Source organism: Pinus tabuliformis, chromosome 7, assembly GCF_031772625.1.
Source record: "Pinus tabuliformis cultivar Carrire ecotype Pingquan chromosome 7, CPIR1, whole genome shotgun sequence".
Taxonomy (NCBI): domain Eukaryota; kingdom Viridiplantae; phylum Streptophyta; class Pinopsida; order Pinales; family Pinaceae; genus Pinus; species Pinus tabuliformis.
The window spans coordinates 640,088,641-640,115,145 of NC_142293.1; the positions used below are offsets into that span (position 1 = coordinate 640,088,641).

At 39.0% G+C, this 26,505-nt stretch overlaps 1 protein-coding gene and 1 non-coding gene across 2 annotated transcripts in view; one reads left to right on the top strand and one right to left on the bottom strand.

Moving 5' to 3' along the window:
* Nucleotides 1-23,839, bottom strand: part of LOC149249072 (Met-10+ like family protein / kelch repeat-containing protein) — a 258,988-nt gene extending 235,149 nt beyond the window's left edge. Inside the window, 2 exon segments of the mRNA XM_089458607.1 lie at nt 22,403-22,593; nt 23,096-23,839. Coding sequence (XP_089314733.1) covers nt 22,403-22,593; nt 23,096-23,534 — 630 coding nt within the window. The 5' untranslated portion in view covers nt 23,535-23,839.
* TRNAY-GUA (transfer RNA tyrosine (anticodon GUA)) lies at nt 23,667-23,762 on the top strand. Its single transcript has 2 exons — nt 23,667-23,703; nt 23,727-23,762. It is a non-coding gene; the product is annotated as a tRNA-Tyr (tRNA).
* Nucleotides 23,840-26,505: the final 2,666 nt, after the last annotated feature.

Consider the following 26,505-nt stretch of genomic DNA (forward strand, 5'->3'; position numbering starts at 1 on the left):
GCCAAGATGTTGCGTGCATCTTCATCAGTCATGAATTGTGACCTCTAATACCGAAAAAACTTTTCAATCAAAACTTCAAATGAAGTGGTGCTAGTAGGGTCACAGAGATCATTGATTTGACATGTTCCAAGAGACTCAATGAATAATTTCACCAAATTATCTTGGTGAGTGATGCCCTCTCTTGAAACATATGAGATGAATTCAGCTATATGATCAAGTACGAATAACGGATTACCATTGAATTTTGGGATATCAGGAAATATCTCACACAACTTCCAAGGAGCCATTCTTTTGAATTTTGCATAACAATCAAGAGAAGAGTCGCCAGCGTGATTTTAAGGTGACTTAAAGAATGCTTGCTTCACACTACAAGCATTGGAACATTGAGGTTCAATGAAGAACTAGGGCTTCGTTCTTCCAATGGAGTCGCCAAATAATGATTTATATTGTCGTTAGGGAAGAAGGTAAATATTTCATAAAGGTGGACACACTTCTTCCCCAACAACAACGCCAAAAATGTTACCACACAATCTAGTGGGCCTTATGAAAGGAAACCCTATAGATAAAGAGCTAGACCAAGTGATAACAATGGGGCAATGACCCACTGCCACCACAGTCAATGTCCCCTACTCTTTATGGACTTTCATCGATGGGAGGAGTCTCGGTATGATTGTGATCACCTATAATAGATATTCTAGGTTTGAAGGTTCAAGGTGATGGAGCTAGAGCTCATTCAAAGAGAGGCTCAATAAAGGTATGAGGCTTCAAAGAAGCAAACCGCTCTCTAAGAAAAACCCTAGAAAAAAAGGCACAAGACCTAGGGTTTTGAGGTTTCTCGATGGTAATAGGTATTCAAGAGGTCAAGGCCCGATAGAAGAAAGGGATTCTTATGATTTATTCCAATGAATACTAAGCTCATACAACCCTCAAGGAAGCCCCCAAGGTGAGAGAGAAAGACCTAGGTTTTCCCTCTTGGAGCAACACCTAGTGCAAGAGATTTTATGGATGAAAGTCGAGCAGATGCCCACCAAACTTGGAGCATAGGTCGCCTAGACCCTGAGCTTGATGTTTGGACCCTCGGATTCCCGAAAAATCACCTCCCTATAATTTTGATGCAAACCCTAAATTTATGCCCTACCTTTAGGGGGGCGAAATTTAGGAGGAGAGAATATGGAGAAAGACTCAGAGTTTAATCACCAAAATCCTTGGACTAGTGCCTAGTCCTTTAGGCAATGGAGTCTTGAGATGCTTGAGATAAGATAAAACATCTTCCAAGGAGGCTCCAAATCGATGCCCTAGGTACCAATTTCAAACATTTACCCTCTTCAAGATATAATGGAGTTTCATGAAGAATCAAAGACACTCATTCACTAGGAACATTCATTACATGGCTTGCATTGGATCATATGCAAACTCTACTAGAAAAGCTTTCCAAATTTAATATTCAATAATTAGGGCACAAATTCGCATTTTCTAAAGCAGTGATTCCGTACATCAAACAATTTTTAAAGAAAAATTTCATCAACGGGAAGCAATTACTAAGAGACATGCAACACATCCATCCATCATTCAAGAAGAAGCTCCGAAGAAGAAAAGTGAATCATCTTCCACACATCAAAATGCATCAAAAGAGTCTCTAATAGCTCCAAAGAAAAAGTCTGAGTTCTTTACAAGAAAAGAATCCAAGTGATGATGATAATCTCTCACAAATGAGAGTGAGCTCTACTTATATGAGATTCACTAAGTCGAATTAGCCTAACTAGCCCCCAAAACATTAAAATAATGTGCAAGAAACAAGCTTAGGTCACAAGCCGATCAAGTAGCTTTCACAAATTATAAATTAGCCACCCAAACGCTAGTTGAATTGATGACGTCATGTTGATGTAGGGTTGTTGGAGGACCACCTGGAGTCCTCTTTGTGCCAAAATGTGAGAGAGGGCTCTATAAATCTCAAACAGGGGGATGGCCCCTTGGTCTCCATGCAATTCATCAAGTGGGACCCCAAAGTGGGTTTGGGGCACAAATCTTGGTCTCATGGGTCTCCCGATAATAGAATAGCCTGTATAATGCTCCAAATGAGGGCGTTGATGATGGTGTCTACCCTCCCACGTATCAAGGGTGAGACAAACCTCCTTTGGGCCTTGGATCAGTTGCCATAATATGCTAAGGCGGCTGGGGCATACTAGTCCAAGTGCATCATCTCGCAAATAATGTGGGGCAATGAACAGACTGTTGAGGGTGTTGAAGGTACCCATGGCATGAAATGATGCTCTAACACATGATGGAGTCCCATGGCTCTCAACGCATCCCTAGGAGTATCAATATGATCCTCTAGTGGGCTTGGGCCCCAGTTAAGTTGCCCAACCCATGATGAAACCACCTACCAATTACATATAAGATCCAATGCACTTCCTCACCATCGAGTACAATAATTCATTAGTGCATCTAAGTGAACCAAGCCTGTTGATCAAGGGCACATTGAGATTTCATAATAGGCATCCCTTTCAAGCTTGGGGCTTTAAGCTTGTAATAGTGTTACCTCCCTAGGTAGGAGTGGCTAATAAATAACCCTATTAGGTGTTCCCAACCCCTAAGGGGAAAGACATGTCCAAGGTACATCCTTCAATTGATAAGGTTCATGTGAATAATGATGAGATGGATGGGGACACAGGCATCTCAAAACCAAAAGCCATGGGTTCAAGGATGGTAATGATGAGGGATGTCAACATATTTGGGTGTATAGATGTAGGAGGGAGCATTCGTGAATACATGAGTTACCATGGCCTTTGTTTTTCCACCCTCTATTATTTGCCTTTTTCCTTTTTATGATTTCTCTTTGTATTACTGCTTGGGGCTCTAGGAAATAAGAGCATGTTGTGAGAGATATGTAACAACCATTACCCCCTTAAGGTGGAACAGTTCATTGCCCACTAAGGGTTAGGATGTCCATGGGATCCTTAATAATGTGTGGCGCACTCAAGGGCCCTTGGAACCAGGGTGATGGCCATGATGAAGGGGTAGAGCTCATGTTTGGCTTTTGCCCACATGCTATATTGAATGCCTTGGCCATCTTTTGCATTTTATGATATTCTTTTCTTTCATCTCTTGCTTGTGGCCATGATATGATTTTAACGCTCTTTTAGTTCCATTACCCTCCAAGGCAACAGTTCCAGGCCTGGCCCAGACATGTGGACAAGGGAAGGAGGTGTACCAATGCCTTGTTGACCCAAAGAGGAAAGATGATGAAATAGGGTTTGTAATGTGCGGAGGGGAGTGAAAAATGCAAATGGGAAAACGGACCGCACTACCAAAATCGAGGTTTCCCGACTAGTGCCCTTACTGAAGCCATAAGCGAATAGGGGAGATCCCATAGGACTAGGATTGAGGATTAACCCCCCATTTAAGGTGAGGGAACAAAACTACAATCAAAACCTTTCCTTCTTCCAAGTCACCCAATAATCCATGACCAATATGCCCAAGGAAAAACAAGCATAAGCACCCAATTGCACTATGAAAAACATACCTTTAAGATTGGATTGCCCACTATCAAACATATGCTCTTGACAAATGGGTAAGGGGACATATGACTAGTTTAGGGAGCAGAGATCAAATGGCACAATACATCGGCTACATCGGTGGCTGTCAAGGGTTGTTGGTTGTCGGCTAAAGAGATGTCTAGGAGAAAAATTCTCCTATGGGGTCACCCACTTTTAGTGGGTAACAGTTACTACCACCCCAAATGTGCAACCTAGTGATTCTCCTCCATCTTGTGATGCTCATATCAGTGATCACACTTTCAATTTGGATGTGCAACTATTCAATGATGATAATAAGGATGATCTTAGAGTTTACTCATTCATTGTTCCTATCTCCGCCTAAGTGGGTTGTTGCTACTATCACCAACGCTATTGATTTCTTACAGTTCCTTTCGCATTGCAGTTAGAGTTGCCCCCACCATGGACCCTACTTTCAACTGACCCTCCTCATTCTAACAAACACCAATTTTCTCCATCAAAGACTCATTGCAGCCCAATCAATCCCAATGAAGATCGCAAAGGTCTTCCCCACACACAATATGGCTTTTGATGATCACCAAATCAGCATTAATAAGGGGTATTGCAATGATCTATTGTGTTGAGATAATGTGGTTAACTTTGACCAACCCACTCTTTGGGGTATTAAGGACCTTAATCACCTACTTTCTGGGTACCTAACCCATTTATTACACTTTATTGTACTCTATCTATTTTTGGCTAGGGCCAACTTAGTTGACTCCTAAACCCTAATTGAGATGTATAAATACATAACCCTCTTCATTTGTAAATCATTCCTTCAAGTAGTTTAATTGATAAAATCTTGAGGATAACTTACCTATAGCACTCCTCTCTTGAGAACTTGTGTTTGGAAAATGTTCTTCTCTCTCTTGTGTTGGAATTCTCTTTCAAGCACATGGTATGGGTTCATCTTTATTGTGACCAATGTTTACATATTGTTATATTTTTCACTTGGCTAATATAGGGTTGGTTGAAGTGTTCATCATAGAACTAAAATCTCCTTAAATCTCAATAAAGCATGAATGTGATGCTATAGGTGGATGATTTGGTGAGTACAAGTAGTAATGATAGCATGATAAAAGCTTTCAAAGCTAACTTGAAGAAACATTGGGCACATTTCATCTTGGTCTAATTTAGTATTTTCTTGGGATGCAAATTCAGGAACTTGATAGCATTTTTCTCTCTCAGATTAAATATGCCTTTGATCTACTTGAGAAACTTAAAATGAGTGATTCTAAAAGTATCATTGTTTCTTCTCAATTCGATGTGAAGTTTTCCACAAATTGTCATTCAAATGAAGTTGATACTACTTTGTATAGACGACTAGTTGGAAGTTTGTTTTCTTTGACTCGTTCTAGACCTAATATATGCTTTGTAATTGTTTGAACTTTGGTTGCTAGATATATGCAAAATTTAAAGGAAATCCATTAAAAGGGAGCTGACATAATTTTGAGATATATTAGTGTTAATTTTAGGTATGTTCTATGCTTCGAGCAATTTATTTCAATTTTCACAGTTAGCTCAATATCTTTTCCAATAGCAATCACATTAGCATAATAGTAAATTACAGATAGAACATAAACATAAATCGCAGAAGACAAGCCAAGACAAGAGAACACAAGATGTGGCGCTAGCCAGGGACAAACCCCAATGTGGGGAAACCCTTGATCAATTCTTCTTATATGTTCTTCAATAGTTCAGCAGAGAGAGAGAGAGAGAGAGAGAGTACATTTACAACAGAAGTCAACATTTTGACTTATCTAAATAAGAGCATAGATCATCTCTAAGAAGATGATACATGAGGCAATTGAACTCAGTTGAAGACATGCTGCTTCAACTGATTCTCCAACGTGACTCCATCACCTTGTTGCACCTAACATTGTGTTGCTCATCAGCATGTTGCACCCATCATCACTGTGTTGCATCTCATCATGCTTCACTAATCATGATTGTTCCCATCATTGTACTATTGTACTATGCTGAGCTATGCTATGCATTGTTGCTCCATGTACTCGCTGCACCAACTACCATTGTTGTCCCAAGTACCATTGTTGCACTATGATTGTTGCACCATGTACTTGTTGTCCCATGTATCCACCATGAACTGTTGCTGCTATGTACAGCTACCAATTTGGCTCCCACAGACTGCCCAACAATCTGATCCAAACTGACCCAAAGAATGGATCCAACACACATCACAACTACTGCTCCAAGACTATTGTGCACCACTGTTTGCATTGTTGTGCCTGCACTTCTAGTTAGAGCTTGTACCACTGCCCTTAACCCAACACACAGTCAACGAAACTAGCCCTCAAGGGTTGCGGCCTGCCTTGGAGAGGCTCATCCCATGCCACGTTGTCCTCTAAAGGGGTTGTCTAACTCAACGCAGCACTAGAACTCCAACAGCTTGTTATGGCTTGCGGCCAAGCTTGTTGTAGCTTTTCGACCTCCTCCAAAACGTGCCCAAACAATCACCCAATTACCAATGTTTGCTCCTCCTCTACTCGGCCTAGCAGCTTGCCCTGAGCAACCTTTAAACAACCTCAATAAACTGTGGCCTTGGCTAGGAGGGACATTCTTCCTCCATGCTGAGAGTAAGGGCTAAAACCAACCCTCAAAACAACCCACGCAATCCTTTGTTGATGTGGTATGGCCTACGACCTACCACACAACATTCTTGTTGCAATACGGCATCCCTCAAACACTGCTCCAACCTATCTGCAAGCCTCCAAACAAACTTATGAAGAGGCTCTTCAACTCGGCCTAGCCCAACGTATATCACAGCTCCCTTCCAACACTTTCGAACCCCTGTTTACCCTTAAGACAGTCCTGAAAACCACGCTGGAATTGCCTTTCTTTGTTGCGGCCTAACTCAGAAGTTATCCTCCTCAACGAGCTCCTTTATGATGTATTGTGTATTGCACAATGGACTGCGGCTAGGGCATCCTTTAAGACTGTGGCTAGGGCATCCTTCAGGACTACGGCTAGGGCAGCTTGTTTAGCCTCCTTTCTTCCTGCATCTAGGGCTTCATCCTCCTAGATTTCTCCTCCACTAAACCCAAAGTGAGTGGAGAGAAATCAAGAGTGAAGTATGTAGAAATAACTATCAAGTCACCTCCTTTTATACTAGAACGTTGAGCACATGTGGGGGTTATTTGGTTGTTGGCTGACCTTAACGAATTGTCCCATAACACAAATAAATTCATATCTCCATGAATACTTATTACAATCGGATGATCTTTAGATCAATCCTATACCTCTCGATGAGAGGGATCCAAGAAAAAAATCAGCTGCCATAAATAAGATGACCCACATGGAGTTTGGCCCTAGTTGCCAATTTTAACACTCCCTCTCAACTAGGGAGAACTCCATCCGCTGATCCATCTGCCAGACTGTACTATCTCTGCCATCAGTGCCTGCACTGCTCTACTCTACTATGCTCTGCTCTGCTCTGTTGAACCATGAAGAAGAGAAATTGATCGAGAATGTCTCATAGCATTCTCTACTGACCCGAAGCTAGTCCCATATGAAGAGAGTGCCATACCACTCTTACCGATCCCAGATCAGTACCAAAAGAGAGTGAGTTATATCACTCTTACTGACCCAAAGTCAGTTTCATTGATCTCAGATCAATATCACAAGAGAGCGTCTCAAACCACTCATACTGATCCTAGATCGATTCCAAGAGAGAGAGAACTATATCACTCTTACTGATCCAAGATCAGTGCCAAAAAGAGAGTGAGCTATATCACTCTTACTGACCCGAAGTCAGTTCCAATTCATCCCAGATCAATGTCAGTCATCCTAGCATAGGGAGTATGGTAGATACACGATGCATCCATCAATGGTACTATTATGGTCCCTAACCCCATTTCCCTACTCATTGGCCAAATGAGAGGTACTTCCCATGAGTCCCAGACTACATGGGTAGGATGCCTCGATAGGAGAACCACTCATATTGTCCATAAGTCACCACGGGGTATCACAGGGGAAGGTTGAACCATTCACCCTGTACAAAGCACACCACTAGGGGAGGGTGAGTCGCCCTATGGTTGCTTTTTGCTCCAAGAAGTACCCTAAGCCCCCCCGGAGCTCCCAAAGCTCAATGCATGTATCATACAGGACCCTCATAAGAGGGTCTCTCAACAACTCCAAGTCGTTCGAGAAAGTCACAAATTTGACCTTTCCCCGAGGCTTCGACAGAATGTCTACGACTTGCACATCAGTCTCAATGCGATGTAGCCTTCTTGCTCATCGATGTACCATATCCCAGATAAAGTGGTACCTGATGTCTATATGTTGGAGCAATCATAGAATACAGGATTCCTAAATAATCAAATCCCCCTCTGGTTGACACAGAAGATCACGGTGGTATCCATCATGTGTACAAACATCTCACAGAAGAGCTTCCACAACCAAGCAGCTTCACACGAGGTCATACTCGTCGCTATGTATTCAGTCTCAACGATGCTTATAGCAACCAACTTCTGCTTCCTACTCATCCAAAATATCGAAGCAGAACCCAAAGAGAATCAGCACTCAGAAGTTCTCTTGCGATCCTCCACACTGCCTGCCTAATCAACATCAGGATAATCATGCAGCTTCGCATTTCCGGCAGTGTATCTCAATCCATGAGAGATTGTGCCCTGAAGATATCTCAAATCATTTTTGGCACCAATCCAATGAGGCTCAACCAAATATGAGCCCAACATGCTAACTGCAAAACATAAATCAGGACGAAAGTTCACCAAGAATATCAATGTGAATGAGTTTATGAAACTCAGAGGCATTTCCCAAATCTGGTCTAGTATCACTACCACATAACTTCTAAAAGTTAAGCTCCATCGAGGTAGTCACGGGCTTCAGTTCACCATTCCAAATCTGAATCCAATTCCCTCTTACTTTTGCAAATGAGAGGGTTTGCACCTGTCAGAAAGAGGTCATCCTCAAAAGGTGCTAGTATGAGAGGTCTATCATTCACAACCTTTAAGCAATGGTTTGGATCAGCTTCACTCCTAGTGAATCTCAGCTTCATCAAACAGCTATTAATCCTCTCATATTAAACCTAGGGTGTTTTGCCTCAAGCCATAGAGGGCTTTCTTCCACCTACATACATGAGATTCCCGATCATGAACTCAAACCCCTCAGGTTGTTCCAAACCTGTGGACCTGCTACATGAGGGGAATGGTCCCCTTGTATGATTTCCCTTCGATACATCTCAGACATGTACCTTCATGCTCTTCTTGAATTCAAGCATCCATGTCACCATCTGACTCACATTGGATAGGGCTCCATAATAAGTATACCTCCGGTGCTATAGATGAGATGTGTCAACTTACATGGTCCCCGATGGACTTCCTGCAACTTGATACAAATTGCCAACCCTGAACCCATGAGTAAAAGCATCTTTGAAAATTCTATTTTCAAACACATACCTTTCCATCGATGAATGCCACCCAGAAACCTTTGACTTCCATTTTCCGTAATGGATACCAGGTTCTTCTTGCGATTAGGTAAATAAAGAGATTCTTCTAAATGAATCGAGTTACCCTCATTCAATAAAGGGGTAGCATTCCCTACACCCTTTCCGGGATAGGTGGCATTGACTCCAAGTATAATCCCACAATTGTTTCCATCTCTATCAAATTAGAGAGTGCACCCTTCTCGGATGAAGTGCCTTGAAGCACTACAATTAATAAGTCAGATTCCCGAAGGGTCTAGAGCAGTGTGGAAAAAGTCGGGATTAAATCCCCAGAACGCGATTTTTTTGGCTGGCCGATTAAATCGGCCGATTTTTTCACAACTGAAAAAGTCAGGATTAAATCGAAAAAGTCGAGATTAAATCATGACTTTTTCCAAAAAATCGTGAATGAGGTAGTTTCTTTAATGATTTTTTATTTTTATTTTTTGAAAAAATCAGGATTTTTTTGAAAAAGTCGAGATTTTTTTTAAAATGATTTTTTTTGTATTATTTTAATTTTGCCGACTTTTTCAAAAAACCCCCGACTTTAACGGCTTTTTCAACTTCTGGACCCTTGTCGATTTAATCCCGATTTCGACTTTTTCCAGATTGGTCTGGACGAGAGGGCCAATATAAGATAATGCTTCTTTATCTTATCATAAACAACATTTGATTCTTCATACATGGGGTTCCTTGCTTTCTATGGAGAGTCAGCTATTTCCTTGATGACCTGCATTACCTGTCATTCCTATGATCATTGAAGATGTCCCTGGAATGAATGTTATCATCATCAAGTGATGTGTCCCTACCATTCAGACAATCCTTCGCATAATGGCCGAACTTATTACAAACAAGGCATCTGCCTTTCCTTCCACCCTTCAATTCGGACTTCCCATTGAAGTGGTCTTTAGGTAGGCCATTAGAAGCTTCCGCTGCACCATTCTGATAATATTCTCTGCTTTGACTTCACCCTTGGTGAATTCGAAGAGGGATGACGAATTCATTGAGTCTTTAGTTCTTTCCCAACGGTCTTCGGTGATTGCTATTTCATTCTTGCTTGGGCTTTGTCTTCACCTCAGCTCTGATACCATGTTAATTTTAGGTATGTTCTATGCTTAGAGCAATTTATTTCAATTTTCACAGTTAGCTCAATATCTTTTCCAGATTAGCAATCACATCAGCATAATAGTAAATTGTAGATAGAACATAAACATAAATTGCAGAAGACAAGCCAAGACAAGAGAACACAAGATGTGGCGCTAGCCAAGGACAAACCCCAATGTGGGGAAACCCTTGATCAATTCTTCTTATATGTTCTTCAATAGTTCAGCAGAGAGAGAGAGAGATAGTACATTTACAACAGAAGTCAACACTTTGACTTATCTAAATAAGAGCATAGATCATCTCTAAGAAGATGATACATGAGGTAGTTGAACTTAGTTGAAGACATGCTGCTTCAACTGATTCTCCAAGGTGACTCCATCGCCTTGCTGCACCTAACATTGTGTTGCTCCTCATCGTCATGTTGCACCTCATTGTGCTGCACCATGTTGCACCCATCATCACTGTGTTGCATCTCATCATGCTTCACTAATCATGAATGTACCCATCATTGTATTGTTGTACTATGCTGAGCTATGCTATGCATTGCTGCTCCATGTACTTGCTGCACCAAGTACCATTATTGTCCCAAGTACCATTGTTGCACCATGTACTTGTTGTCCCATGTATCCACCATGGACCGTTGCTGCTATGTACAGCTACCAATTTGGCTCTCACAGACTGCCCAACAATCTGATTCAAACTAACCCAAAGAATGGATCTAACACACATCACAACTGTTGCTCCAAGACTGTTGTGCACCATTGTTTGCACTGTTGTGCCTGCACTTCTGGTTAGGGCTAGTACCACTGCCCTTAACCCAACACAATCAGCAAGACTAGCCCTCAAGGGTTTCGGCCTGCCTTGGAGAGGCTCCTCCCATGCCACGTTGTCCTCTAAAGGGGTTGTCCACCTCAACGCAGCCCTAGAACTCCAACAACTTACTATGGCTTGCGGCCTAGCTTGCTGTAGCTTTTTGGCCTCCTCCAAAACGTGCCCAAACAGTCACCCAATTACCAGCATTTGCTCCTCCTCTACTCAGTCTAGCACCCTGCCCTGAACAACCCTTAAACAACCTCAATAAAATGTGGCCTTGGCTAGGAGGGACACTCTTCCTCCATACTGAGGGTAAGGGCTAAAACCAACCCTCAAAACAACCCACGCAATCCTTTGTCACTGTGGAATTGCCTACGGCCTACCACACAACACTCCTGCTGCAATACGGCATCCCTCAAACACTGCTCTAGCCTATCCGCAAGCCTCCAAACAAACTTATGAAGAGGCTCTTCAACTCGACCTAGCCCAATGTATATCACAACTCCCTTCCAACACTTTCGGACCCTTGTTTACCCTTAAGACAGTCCTGAAATCCACGCTGCAATTGCCTTTCTTTGTTGCAGCCTAACTCAGAAGTTATCCTCCTCAACGAGCTCCTTTATGATATATTGTGTGTTGCACAATGGACTGCGGCTAGGGCATCCTTTAGGACTATGGCTAGGGCATCCTTTAGGACTGCGGCTAGGGCAGCTTGTTTAGCCTCCTTTCTTCCTGCATCTAGGGCTTCATCCTCCTAGATTTCTCTTCCACTAAAACCCAAAGTGAGTGGAGAGAAATCAAGAGTGAAGTGTGTGGAAATGACTATCAAGTCACCTCCTTTTAGACTAAAACGTTGAGCACATGTGGGGGTTATTTGGTTGTTGGTTGACCTTGACGAATTGTCCCATAACACAAATAAATTCATATTTCCATGCATACTTATCAGAATCAGATGATCTTTAGATCAATCCTATACCTCTCGACAAGAGGGATCCAAGAAATATATCAGTTGCCATAAATAAGATGACCCACATGGAGTTTGGCCCTAGTTGCCAATTTGAACAATTAGAGACACGATTAATTAGGGGATTCATTATGCATATGGTGGAAAAAAAGTCACTTCTAGGTATAAATTCAGATTGGGTGGTAATCCTAGTGATAGAAAGTTTACAGCATGTTGTATATTTCATCTTGGTCCTTGTTACTTGGTAAAGTAAGAAGCAGAATGTTATTCCATTATCTTCTTGTAAGGTTGAATAAAGAGCAGCAAAGGAAGCGGAGAAAAAGACATTATTGATCAAGAATGTCTTGTATGACTTGGTCTGGCTTAAAGGAAGGCTACAGAAATCAGATGTGACAAAGTGCAACTCAATTGGCAAAAAATTCACTTTTTCATGCAAACACTGAGCATGTGGAGATAAAATGTTCACTACCTTGGATATTTTGTGCAGGATGGTATTAATTATTTGAAATTTTGCAGAAGTGATGAACACGTATCAAACATCTTAGCCAAACATTTGACAAAGGCAAAGTTCATGAAGTTCCTGGGACAAGGGAATTTGACATTAGAAAGAGATGTGACATAATGTCACCTTCCTCTTCTTCTTGATGTATTTTATATCGTGCCCCTAGTCAATAATAAATATCAAGGGGAGGAGTTTGGATGCGTATATCACCTAGTGGGAACTTATGTGATACAACCTTTAATGTGAACCTTAATGGCACCTTTGAAAATTGTTTATTTAAGTCATTATTTGCCCTTTATAGTTATCCTATGTGACCTCATGGAAGTTACGAATTTTAGAAATAGTTGGGAGTATTTGGAAATAAAGTAAATATTAAAGCAACAGATAGGATATCTAATGTTTACTTTTTTACTTTTGTTTTTATTAGAATAAGGGGTTACTGTTAGGCAATAAAAATTAGTCGTCTTATTAAAAAATGCGTTGAACATGTTTTGTATTTTACTTTTGTATTTTTGTTTTTATTAGAATAAGGACCTGTTTTTATTAGAATAAGGGCTTACTGATAGGTAATAAAATATAGTCGTCTTTTGAGCCAAAAGGTTCATTCTACAACCCAGTATGAGGGCATGTGTAAGTTTGTCCGTCCATCTGTGCCCCTTTAAAATAAAATTAAAAATTAAAAATTATGTTCTAAATAGAAAAATAATGTCAACTATAATTAAAAAAAATGAATATGCTGTAAAGTAATTAGAAGTAAAAAAAAATTGTGTGAATCAGATATTTAAATCTTATACTTTTCAAAAATATTTCAAGAGATTTAAATAAACTATTTGAAGATCTATGTTAACTAATTTATGTCGATATCAACTTCATATATATCTATATATAGAAGGAAAAAAAAGTTCTTATGGTTAAAATTTTTATTTGGTCCTATATATACTCTAGTTAGCATTCAAAAATACAATTTAAACCTATGTTGCGGGGGAGCGCCCCCCCCTTCGATCCCGCTCCCAATCCGCGCTTCGGGCGGGAGCGACTTGGGAGCACGCTCCCTAAAAAAAAATCACTCCCTGCCTTTTCGAGAGTGATTACGGGAGCGTTTTGCCTTTTTTGCAAATTTTTTTTTGTAGTAATGTTTGAAATGCAATTTTTTTTTAAAGAAACATAATTTTTGAGTGGGGCAGCTTAATGATCAAGTCTAGGCCCTAGTATTGATATGCTATTCATGGTAATGTTAAATTCTTAAAATAAAAGTGACATTCTCCTTAATATTCATTTTCATCCTTTTACTTAAATTTTTAACATTACCATGAAATGACTCAGGATGTTTGAGAGTGGTTCCGGCCTCATTGGATTTCATATGGAGAAACTAGAATTTTAGATTTCATTCAAAATCCAGCAGACTTATCAGTTTTTCAGGATTTCAGGATTGGGGGATTGCAATGTTTCCATTGAATTTTGTCATGTATTAGGGTATGGAACTCTTATTTAATCAAGAGCACCAATCCCTCTATGTACCTTGATGTTAGTGACATTGGTTGTCGAACTCCTCTATCATGACCCTCCTAAAAATGTACGCATCACTCAAACAAAATCTTGACTTGACATGCTATGCTTGTTCTATCTTATGTTAATGCTTAGAGGGTGATATTAATGACAAAGATCCCTATACAGATACAAAGGTAATGACAACGATACCTCTGGATATTAATGCTTAGAGGGTGATATTAATGACAAAGATCCTGATTTTCCAACAAGACTAAAAAATTAGACATTTCTCGTGGTGGCAAGAGGCCCAAGCATAAGAAATAGATAATAGATTTACTTCTCTTTTCTAGTTTCTAATAGCTTTTATAACTATTGTCTCTTTCATATCTATTATGATATTTTTTTAAACAATATATGACAATTTAAGTTTGAAGTTGGCAATTATAACTCATTAGTAATGAATTATGAATATGATGCTTCATGAAAGTTGAAAGTTGTTTCATTTCATTTCATTTTATAACATTTCATTTCATGTTAGATATTATTTGTTGTAATGGTTGCACTTAGCTTACAAGTACAACTTTGGTGATCAATGATGATAAATGTTATATATTGAATTTTGAAAGCTTGAAACTTTAATATTGATGAATCATGAGACTCAATATGTTGTATGTTACTATGTTACTAACTTGTGGACGTGGTTGATGAAGATTATAACTTCTAGATGATTGTTGTTGTATGGTTCAATCTATGTTTTTTTATGTTTTTTATATCTAATTCATTATTCTACATGTTTTTGTTGACATATATGTATCAAAATATAAATATATATATATTATATAAAAAACGCTCCGGGATTCACTCCCAAACCGGGATCTTCTGAAAATGTCGCTCCCGCTCCCGCTCCCAAGTAACATTGATTTTAACAATGAAAAATAACACATTGTATTTTGCACTCTAAAAAAGTTTATACATGAAAAAATTCAATCCCTCTCTACTCATGTTAGATCCGTACTTTAGATGGATCTATGCTGGTTAAAAAATGCTTTGAGCATATTTTGTATTTTACTTTTGTACTTTTGTTTTTATTAGAATAAAGGGTTACTAATAGGCAATAAAATTTAATCATGTTATTAAAAAATGCTTAGAGCATATTTTGTTAGGTATGCATATGTGCGTTAATTATAGAAGTTTAAAGCAGTGATGATCTTTATTATTACATACAAAGGTACTAGTAAACGTGCTTGAAGCTATTTGTAACACTTTTTGATGTTTTAATGATATATTTCCTACGCACCACATTCTATAAATTATCTTCCTCTCTGCAAAAGCTAACCATTTAACCAAATATCTGTGACTGTGTTATTTAGCACATGCACTGTAGTGACCGTACTAAATTAAAGAGCCATTACTGAACTGTGAAACTGTAAAGATGGTGAATCTGTGAAACTATAAAGATGGTGAAACTATAAAGATTACTGAAACTGTTTGAAATGGTATTAATTGATTTGATGAAGTACTTACCTGGTCTGCTACGGCTGTTGCGATGAGGATGCTGCAGAACTTCTCCAGCGCTCTCGTTACCGAATGACCAAAAACCACCCAGCCAAACCGAGTATACCTAGATACTCAATCCAGTATGCTTCTCAACCAATGCATACCATTCCCCCGTGCCCAGAGACTTCAAAACAAGTAAGGCTCAATAGTTCCGAATTATAAGCAGTATGGATAAATTTCCTCTCCTTCCTCCTTCAACAGCACCCGGATCAGTTTTTCCAATTACAGCAAATACAATCTCCACCATCCAAAGGCAAAGAACACCCCGCCCCCGAAACTCCTCCTCGCCATCTCCTTATGTACTGGTCATTACGGTGGTTGCTCTCTCTCCACCTACGAGCCCACCGCTTCCTTTCTCAGCGACACCTCCTCAACATGCTGAGTCGTATCTTTCTTTTAAGGATATATTGACATGTGTGATTTTACTTTGATTAAAATTTTATTTATTTAATTAAAATGTCCTAAGTTCATACATAGGAACTTTACTTTGATTTAATTTATCCCTTTAATAATTTATTGACATACTTTATTAAAATTCTGAGATAGATAATTATATAACCTGATTTTTAAGAATTTACATAATTCTTTACATCTATTGTCTTTATAACCCTTTTACTTTATACTTTTAAACTTAAAATCATTGGTAATCGCTCATTAATCATGAGGCATTAAGTACTATGTGTTGATGGGTGAATGCGACTTTTCTATTTGAAGGAGTGTCAGGATATTTAATATTTTAGGTAATTTAGAATGTAGTTACTAGTGCAGTGCATGCGATACATGCATATGTAGCTATCATATGCATGCATCGTATGCATGCTAATATTCTCGTGCTCTCTATATTAATGATGGGTCACTACACACACCCCTCCTTCAGAAAACTTCGTCCCGAAGTTAGAGTTTTTAGTTTTTGGTATATCAATACTTATAATAGTGATTAGTACATTCTTGTTCGGATTGTGTACTGAGGTTAAATTCTTACTTAATGTGAGGACACTATAAAATTGGTGTTTTGAATACTTTTAGGTTTATAACTTTAATGATCATGTTTTACTTCATCAGGCTCCCCAGGCAATCACAACATCATCCTATCCTTCCTAATCTCTTCCGCTCCCATCCTATCCATCCTCTACGGGAGTATGCCATGGCGTCAGTTATACTGACCTAACCATTCATAAACTCCAAGGGTGACAGCGTTGGCTATACCGACCTGATCCCTAGTAGGCATCTGGCAGTCATCATCACACGTCTAGGGGAGCGTGACTCGCACAGTCCTCCCATGGCTCCAGGGTTCGAAGGATAAACGGTGGGCAACACCTCCACCCCTCCCAGTAGAATCAGGGTTAATACCCTATCATGGAATCTCTTTGAGCCTTAATTGTTCTGAAGTTTCTGTCATCACGTGGTCAATTTGGTAACGGATTTTATCTGCAATCATAAACACTTGTCCATGCATTTATAACATGTGCATTAATATTTTCAAAAACACATAGCTTATGTATATTTCATACATGTCATCTAAGTTTAACATACTTTGCCATAATCTATTCATGTCATTAGCTTTCATATTAAAATATAATCATTCTTTCGTGTATTGTTTGTGCATAAAACTTATGACTTTAGATTGCTAACTGACACTTGATATTTGATCTTACGAGCACATCTCGTTATGTTTCAAACATTCATTGATCCGTATGTGTTTGCTCCAGTAACAACTAGCTGGGTTATTGTCTTACTTGGTAACAAAATGCATCATATGGATAGTCATTAGCAAAGACAAATCTCAATTCCTTCTTTTTAACAATAATGTTATTTGTTGTGCTCTTTTATATATAAATTGTTTGAAATACCTAGCTCAAAGTATGGTATGCAACACATTTGGGGAACATATTTTGTACTCAACATTTCCTTTAACAATAATACACCGAACATTGCTCTATGTTTAAATGGTAGTACTCTTTCAACACCTTGGCCCTATAGGTTGAATTTATGCTCATGGAACCTTTGCTCAGGTTGTATTCATCACTTATAAGAATTGCTAAATTAGGTCTGAATGTTGCGTATGCATCCGTTCCTATTGACTGATTCACTACCAAGGAGTTGATATCCATGCCAAGTGAACTACTGTTTCCAGATCTTTTGCCAGCGCACATTCCAGGGTCCGAACTTAAGTTCTATGCATTATACCAGTTATTTATATGCCTCTATATGAATGAGTTAATGGCTGATGCAATTCTGAGTTAGTTCCTCATCACATGGTGTTTAATAGTAGTGTATTCCTTGTTGAATAATTGTGAATGGTATATATAACCACTTGAGCTCAATTGTCTGGTTTTGTTATCATTTAACTGGAAATATAGTGGAAAAACTGTTCACCTACAGCTAACAGATAACAACTGATGTGCAAAAAGGGATCACTGTAACCTTCACACAAACTCAGAAATTTATTAGAAATTAAGAGAATATACAGGAGGGAATCCTACATCTTTTACTGTGGTATTGATAATAATATGGCTAAATTATGTATAACAGCTGGGGTAATTTTTGAGTAAGGAAGATATTATATGTGACTCTTTAGAGGCCTCATTTGAATGTTATTTGTCCACTGTATATATATATTTTCTGAAGTAAAAACTATTAAGAAAACACCTACAGAAGTTTTCATACAAACTTGAAGAAAGGTCTCATAGAAGAACTTATACAAACTCAATTATCAAAGAGGAATATCTACGTGGTTGACAGGTACAGAGGAGTGAGTCCCCTAGTAATTATAAAGGAGGATGACTAAACATTTAAAATGAATATCTAGAAGATTGTAAGAATATAAACATCATTACCAATTGTTTGTTATAGGAGCATAAATAATAATAAAAACGAATCCATTCAAGCAAAATTTACAAATACAAGAGACTAATAATAATTAAAAGAATAATATCAAAATATTCAAGAAAGTACTTATCTCTAGAGAATACGTCAACTCCTTTTCGTTCAACTCTTCAAGGAGTTAATCTCGTCCATATTATCATCATCAGGAAGTCCATATCATCAAGGAATTCACAGCATCAAGGAGTCCATATCATTATCGACCTTGTCCACATCATTCAAAAATACAAGATACTTATCTTTTGAGCTCCTTCTTAATCTTTAGATTTCTTGCATCCAACAGTTATAGGGATCTTTTTTTTGTTGTTGTTAGAAGGCATGACTTCATCAAATTCCACGAAAACAGATGATAGTTTCAACATTTAGCTTAACACACCTATGTGAAGGCTTCTCATTTTAAGATATATACCAAACTTCCAACTTTGACCACTTTTCAATGTCTTTTAAAGACTTTAAGATTATGTGTCTCAGACTTGTAGCTAGCTTACTGTGGCCGACTTAAATATCTTGCAACTTTTGTCCTTCCATAGAAATAACACAGGGACTTGGCCTTTCTCTTCATTGAAGTCGAGACTCTTGCCAGTGATGTTCTTCTTTCCGAATAGGTCATTTATTATTTACTTACATCTCAAACCTTGAGGATTATTCATATTTATGTCTAAAATAACATATAGAAGTCTTTCATTAAGATCTAAGATTATCAAGGGTTAATACAACCTCAATTTTTATCAAATCTGTGGAACCTCAATGTTCATCAAATCTGTGGACCAATCCTTCCTCCACAATAGAGTCTTGACATCAGATATACTTTTGAGAGAATTCAGTTCCCATATTTGGTTCAATCTTAGTATTGCCCATCCATAGTTCTTCAAATATCTTTACAGCTTGAAACATAAGCCTCTTCCTCATTCCTTTGGTCAGCTCCTTGCAGTGCATCCAAAAGATTTAGTGGATATATCAGTCCATGACATAATATCTCTCAAAGTTCTCAAAGAATGATTAGGTTCTTTACTGAGTCTCGATCATGAGAATATAGCTCAGAGATGGCTCATATCTTGACTTCATAACATAGATATGAAGGAAATTTTTGAACTTCAGAGAAATTTAAATAATAAGTCTCATTCCTAACGGCTCCAATCCTCAGTTTCCTTGTATGGAAACAAGTTTCCTTCTTCTCATCAATGTCACAGAGATATGGAGGCAAAGCCAACACTACAAATACAAGCCTCAAATGGTATGCCTTCTTCTTCATATGATGATATGCAGAAATAAAGTGACCTTAGTTCCTTTGTTATCATCAAAACTTCACTTACTTCGTATTATAACTCAGATGAGTATGCCTTAGTCCTTCACCCATGCTCGGTCTTCACATCAGAGGACTGACAATAATGACTACTGGACAAGTAATAAATCTCAGCTTCCACAGGTCTGATCAAGCTCAGAATAGAGGTTTTTTTTTTTTCACATGACATGGCCTGGAGCTCCAATAAGGTAGGGCATTCATCTTCCTGGGCATTGTTTGACCCCTACCTCACCATAAGTCACGTTCTAGAAACCCTGCGATGTAGGATGTTCATCTTGTAGGTTTTCTTTTTGTATGACCTCCATCTTTGTGGCTCTGGACCTTGGGTTCAACCGAGGAATACGTCTCAAATCTGTGTGAAGTGTGCCCAAGTGGAATATCATGGTGGAGTGTATTTGGAAAAGTCTCCATTGAACCAACAAAACTCCCCCACAACCTTTAATGGCCACTGAACTCTGCTGTGCTTTGTGTGGGAGGAAAATCCATGAACATCAGAAACGACTTGTGACACTGCATGCTTAAACAACATGCTGTGTCAACTCTTAACATGATCAATGAATAAGTAGAGTAATTAACTATGGAGTACTAGTAAAAGGCTGTTTCCATGATTTGCATTCCAAACTGCTCTCAATTACGGTTCCCTCCCAACCATCATTGTTGGAGTTGTATCAACTATTAAGAAAAGTAGCAATTAAGACATAAATCATGCCAGCAGAAAGTGTTGTTTGAAAATTAGCTGGAAATAGTTCTTGATCAATTTGCTTAAATATCCCATGATGCTCTGCAAAATCATTAACTATAAAATATATGTATATCATACCTGTTAATCTGCAGACACCAGTTGCTGTACTCATCCAAATTCATTTTTTTTTTTTGGACGTGCAAAGTATGGCTGAATAAGCATGCAGATTTTACTGTTTCTTTTTTTTAAGAGAAAGGGAGCTGGAGGTTTCGTATGCAGGCAATCCTGAGAAGACAAAACTCAGCTAAAGGACAATTGTGTAGTGACCCATCATTAATATAGAGAGCACGAGAATATTAGCATGCATACGATGCATGCATACGATGCATGCATATGATAGCTACATATGCATGTATCGCATGCACTGCACTAGTAACTATATTCTAAATTACCTAAAATATTAAATATCCTGACACTCCTTCAAATAGAAAAGTCGCATTCACCCATCAGCACATATTACTTAATGCCTCATGATTAATGAGCGATTACCAATGATTTTAAGTTTAAAAGTATAAAGTAAAAGGGTTATAAAGACAATAGATGTAAAGAATTATGTAAATTCTTAAAAATCAGGTTATATAATTATCTATCTCAGAATTTTAATAAAGTATGTCAATAAATTATTAAAGGGATAAATTAAATCAAAGTAAAGTTCCTATGTATGAACTTAGGACATTTTAATTAAATAAATAAAATTTTAATCAAAGTAAAATCACACATGTCAATATATCCTTAAAAGAAAGATACGACTCAGCATGTTGAGGAGGTGTCGCTGAGAAAGGAAGCGGTGGGCTCGTAGGTGGAGAGAGAGCAACCACCGCTAATGACCAGTACATAAGGAGATGGCGAGGAGGAGTTTCGGGGGCGGGGTGTTCTTTGCCTTTGGATGGTGGAGATTGTATTTGCTGTAAGTGGAAAAACTGATCCGGGTGCTGTTGAAGGAGGAAGGAGAGGAAATTTATCCATACTGCTTATAATTCGGAACTATTGAGCCTTACTTGTTTTGAAGTCTCTGGGCACGGGGGAACGGTATGCATCGGTTGAGAAGCATACTGGATTGAGTATCTAGGTATACTCGGTTTGGCTGGGTGGTTTTTGGTCATTCGGTAACGAGAGCGCTGGAGAAGTTCTGCAGCATCCTCATCGCAACAGCCGTAGCAGACCAGGTAAGTACTTCATCAAATCAATTAATACCATTTCAAACAGTTTCAGTAATCTTTACAGTTTCACCATCTTTACAGTTTCACAGATTCACCATCTTTACAGTTTCACAGTTCAGTAATGGCTCTTTAATTTAGTACGGTCACTACATGCACACAACAAGGAATCTAAAATAATTATATATATCCATTGAATCATCAATCCAGCAGATCTACAAACCAATGTTGCATCTATGAAGACATCTACTAGATTAGACAGACCAACCGCTTTGATTGCATGCTTCGATGCCTCGAATTGGAATGATCACTCCAATCTTTCCAGTACAGTGAATTGCCCTTGAAAAGAAAGGCCCTTCCGAATAGCTGACAACAGTGTTTAAAAACAGTCTTTGCCTAAAGGTTAAAATTTATACAACTGTCCATGATAAACCGATAATAGAATGCCCCGTCAAAACCCAAGTTTGTTCAACGTCTTGCAATGCCATCTTAATCAAAGGAATGTGGGTGCCTCGAAACAAACAGGAAAAAAATTGTGCAAGCTCTCTTGCTAAAGGATGCAATTCGATGGCTTGCATTGAATATTTTTATTTTTAAATGTATAAGGTTCTTATGTATTTATGTTGCAAATGAATTATCAAAATAATGAAAGATGTTTACCAAGATGAAAAATAAGAGAACCTCAGAAATCACCTAACGAGATATGGTACACTTAATTCATGAATCCTCTCTATCTATATAGATAATCTAATTAGTGAAATAACAGAAGTTATTGAAGTAAAATTGCGTATCACTAACATATTATCCCATCAGGAATGGCACTGAAGTTCAATCGCCTAACCGTTTAGTCGTTTAAGGTTGATTCTTACACTACCTGCTCTTGGAAAACTCTGAAAAAATGCTCAGTCCTCCTTTTATTTGACTCCATTTTGCCATTTGCAAGATTAACAAGAAATTTGACGTAGTCCCTAGACACCAAAATATGTCCCTGGTCTGCTACAGGCACTTCCATCCTTATTGAGCAGCGCAGTGCAACCATGATCCGCTTTCCAATGCTTGTGATTCCTGTGAATAAAAACAAAGAATATAAAAGTTGTAACTATACCTCCCAAAACTTTTCCACACCAGCACATAACTCTCCAAGCTTCATATATTACCATCGGCACCTATGCCTCCTTTGGCCTATGGTTGAATGATAACCAGGGTATACTTATTATGAGGAGACCGAGGTTCAAATCTAGTAAACACCTTGCTCAGAAATTCAAAAGTGGCCATTGAGGACCTCCCAAACCACGGTGAAAACGGGGTTATCTTAGAATTAAGTTTGAGCCCTGAGCTGAGCTTTGCCAGTTCAAAATCGGAAAGTAAAAAGAAGTTCACAATTGAGATTACTAGATTACTGGATGGAAATCGAGCTAAAGACCACTACTGACTTTTATGCATTGGCGAGCATGTGATGAAATCATAGCATATCGTAAGCACATTCTACATAGTTAAAAGTGAGAAATCTAACCACAAGTATCAGAGTAGAAGTAAACGGGTTACATTGAATAATTAGAATACGTACCCGATTCCCTGAATCCACAGGAAATAGCAGAGGCGACTAAAGACTGGGCTGCAGAGATATCAGAGCACTCAAGAGCCAATATAAAGGGCTCGAATCTGAAAACCACGAGACCCCCATTATTGAAACTGTGATTAAATAGAAAGTTCGCAACGTGGTCCGGATCAGCAGGTTCATGGCTGACGAAGACCCAATCGCCTGCCTTCTTCTTGAGTTTCTGCTTCTTCCTTTTGTCTTCCTCTTCATCGTTTTGTGGTGCAGAGAACTCCTCCAGAATGGAAATTCTCCCAGAGCATGAGCTGGTTGTGTAATACGAAGGATGCTTGTTAATGGAGTCTATAATATCGACTAAGGGAGCGTCCACTCCGCCTTTGCGGGATCTATCAGGCTCCTGTGACAGAAGAGTTGACAGCACCTGTCGCTTACGAGTATTGAAATCCATACGTTAAACCCCTGGTCTCTTAAATCGAGTGGCTTAAACCCTTTTCCTCCCTTCAAATACTTAAAAGCCCTCGACTTTCGAATGCGTTAGAACTCCATAACCCGCTTTCTTCTGTTGGTTAGATATCCATCTCCGACCTTAGCTCAGTTGGTAGAGCGGAGGACTGTAGTAAGAGACAAAATCTTGGTTGACATCCTTAGGTCGCTGGTTCGAATCCGGCAGGTCGGACATCATTTTCTGGTTCAAGCCTCTAACAAAACTCAACCCAACGGTGACTGAACAAAACTCAACCCAAACGGTAAAGGCAACTCCTATTTCATAGACTATAGAAAAGTAAACGCTGCTTGACATGCAAGGCAGATAGCTTTCGCCCTCTCTCCACGTTGCTATTTCGATTTCATAGACTATAGAAAAGTAAATGCTGCTTGACATGCAAGGCAGATAGCTTTCGCCCTCTCTCCACGTTACTATTTCGATTCGCGTGTTGTTACTCAGAAGGCCCTCTTTCCAGGTTGCTATTTCGATTCGCGTGCTGTCACTCAGAAGGCGAAAGCTATCTGCCTTGCATGTCAAGCAGCATTTACTTTTCTATGGTCTATGAAATAGGAGTTTCCGACGGTAACCGCCAACCCAAACGGTGACCGTCGGGTGTGTGTCAAAAACCCGTGGTAACCCAACGGTGACTGAACAAAACTCAACCCAAACGGTGACCGCCGGGTGTGTGAAAAGTAAATGCTGCCTGACATGCAAGGCAGATAGCTTTCGCCTTCTGAGTGACAGCGTGCGAATCGAGATAGCAGCCTGGAAAGAGAGGGCGAAAGCTATCTGCCTTGCATGTCAAGCAGCATTTACTTTTCTATGGTCTATGAAATAGGAGTTTCCGACGGTAACCACCAACCCAAACGATGACTGTCGGGTGTGTGTGAAAAACCCGTGGTAACCCAACAGTGACTGAACAAAACTCAACCCAAACGGTAACCGCCAACCCAAACGGTGACCGCCGGGTGTGTGTGAAAAACCCGTGGTATAAAACTCCACGTGAAAATAATTTATTTCTTCTTTCTTTCTCACCCAGTTCAAAGTTTTAAGCCCTCAATTGTTAAAGTCATTGATAAAATATGAGTTCAAATTTAATAGGTATGTTATGTATGTTTCTTTTGAGATTATAAGGAGGTCAAAGTTATTGAAGTGGGTTCTCTGTGCCTTTCTTTAGTATTTATCAGAATTTATAAAGGGTCAAAGTTATTGAAGTGGGTTCTCTGTGCCTTTCTTTAGTATTTATCAGAATTTATAAAGGGTCAAAGTTATTGAAGTGGGTTCTTCGTGCTTTTCTTTAGTATTTATCAGAATTTATAAAATGGGGTGCTGAGATCTTGGCCCTAATCATCAAAAGGATTTTCAACAACATCATATAAGGTAATTTTCTAGTTGAATGGACAACAAGTGTTGTTATCCCTCTTTACAAAAATGGAGACCTCAATAATCTCTCTAATTATCGCACTATTATGATCAATCTTCTTTTTGGAAAATTGTTTGGGAGCATGATGGAGTGTAGCATCAGCAATTGGGCAAAAAAAGAAGGTAAAAGAGCAAAAGGGCAGGCTGGTTTTAGGCCAAGGCACTCTACAATTTATCATTGCATCACTCTTAAGCACTTCATTGAAAAAGTATGGGACATTCAAGGGGGAGCCTTTTGTTGCTTTGTTGATTTCAAAAAAGTGTTTGACATTGTTCCTAGAGATAAGCTTTGGAGAAGAATGGAAGAGCTTGGAATCCCAAGTGAATATAGGGTTGTTGTCCATAAGTTGTATGAGAAAGTTAGTGCTAAAATAAGAACTAAAGAGGGCTTTTCAGAATGCTTTGGTAGTGACATTGGGGTCAAGCAGGGGTGTCCCCTTTCCCCCACTCTATTTGGTTTATATATTGATAAGTTAGAAGAATGGCTAAACAACACCAGTGGAGAGGGGATTCAACTAGCGGGTTATGTGGTGAAGCTATTTTTGTATGTTGATGATCTTATCGTAATTGCAAAATCTGCTCAAGGTTTGAGAGATCATTTGAAGACCTTAGAGTTTTGTTGTCAAAAGGTTGGGATGCAAGTAAACAGTAGCAAAACCAAAGTCATGATCTTCTATTTAAAGCGAAAAAACAATAGGTTAGCTTTATATTTGAGGAAAAATCCTTGGAGATAATGGAAGAATACAAGTACCTAGGAATTGTTTTTCACAACAAACTCAGTTGGGAGACATGCATAACTAAAAGGATACAAGGGGGATGGATAGCTTCTTACCTCCTTCGGAACAGATGCAGGAAAGCAGAATTATGGGACTGGAAAACCAAGAAAACTCTTTATGGAGTGTTGGTTACCCCAGTGGTCCTTTATGGATGTGAAGTTTGGGGGAACAACATGTCAAATCACAAGTGGAGACAACTATAAAGAATTCAAAAGCACTTAATCATTAGTAACCTCAAAGTCAAGTCAATTGTCTCATATGAGATCTTGCTAGCGGAGGCTGGAATGTTCCCAATGGAGGCTTCAACAATCATTCGTTTGTTAAGTTATTTAAAAAAGGTGGAAAGCATGGATGAACATCGTTGGCCCAAGATGATTGCTGCAGAGGAGCTAAAGTGTAGGAAGAAAACTTGGAGGAAGCAAAATGACAAGTGGATGAGCAAATGGGGAATAAATTGGCAAGACTGTCCTAACTCTAAAGAGGAGATAAAAAGGTAGGTACATGAAAAATTTAGGACTGCCATGTGGGAGAAACAGGTTGGCGCAAAAAAAAAAACGATATATGTCAAAAAATTCAACCCATCACAGTTGTATGATGAAAAGACTTATTTGATTGTCCCAATTAAGGGAAAGGCTAAAAGTTTAATAGTGCAGCTGAGGGCCAGATCTCACCATCTTAGGTGTGAAACAGGTAGATGGATAACTACCAAGGAAGAGTGGGAAGAAAGAACTTGCATC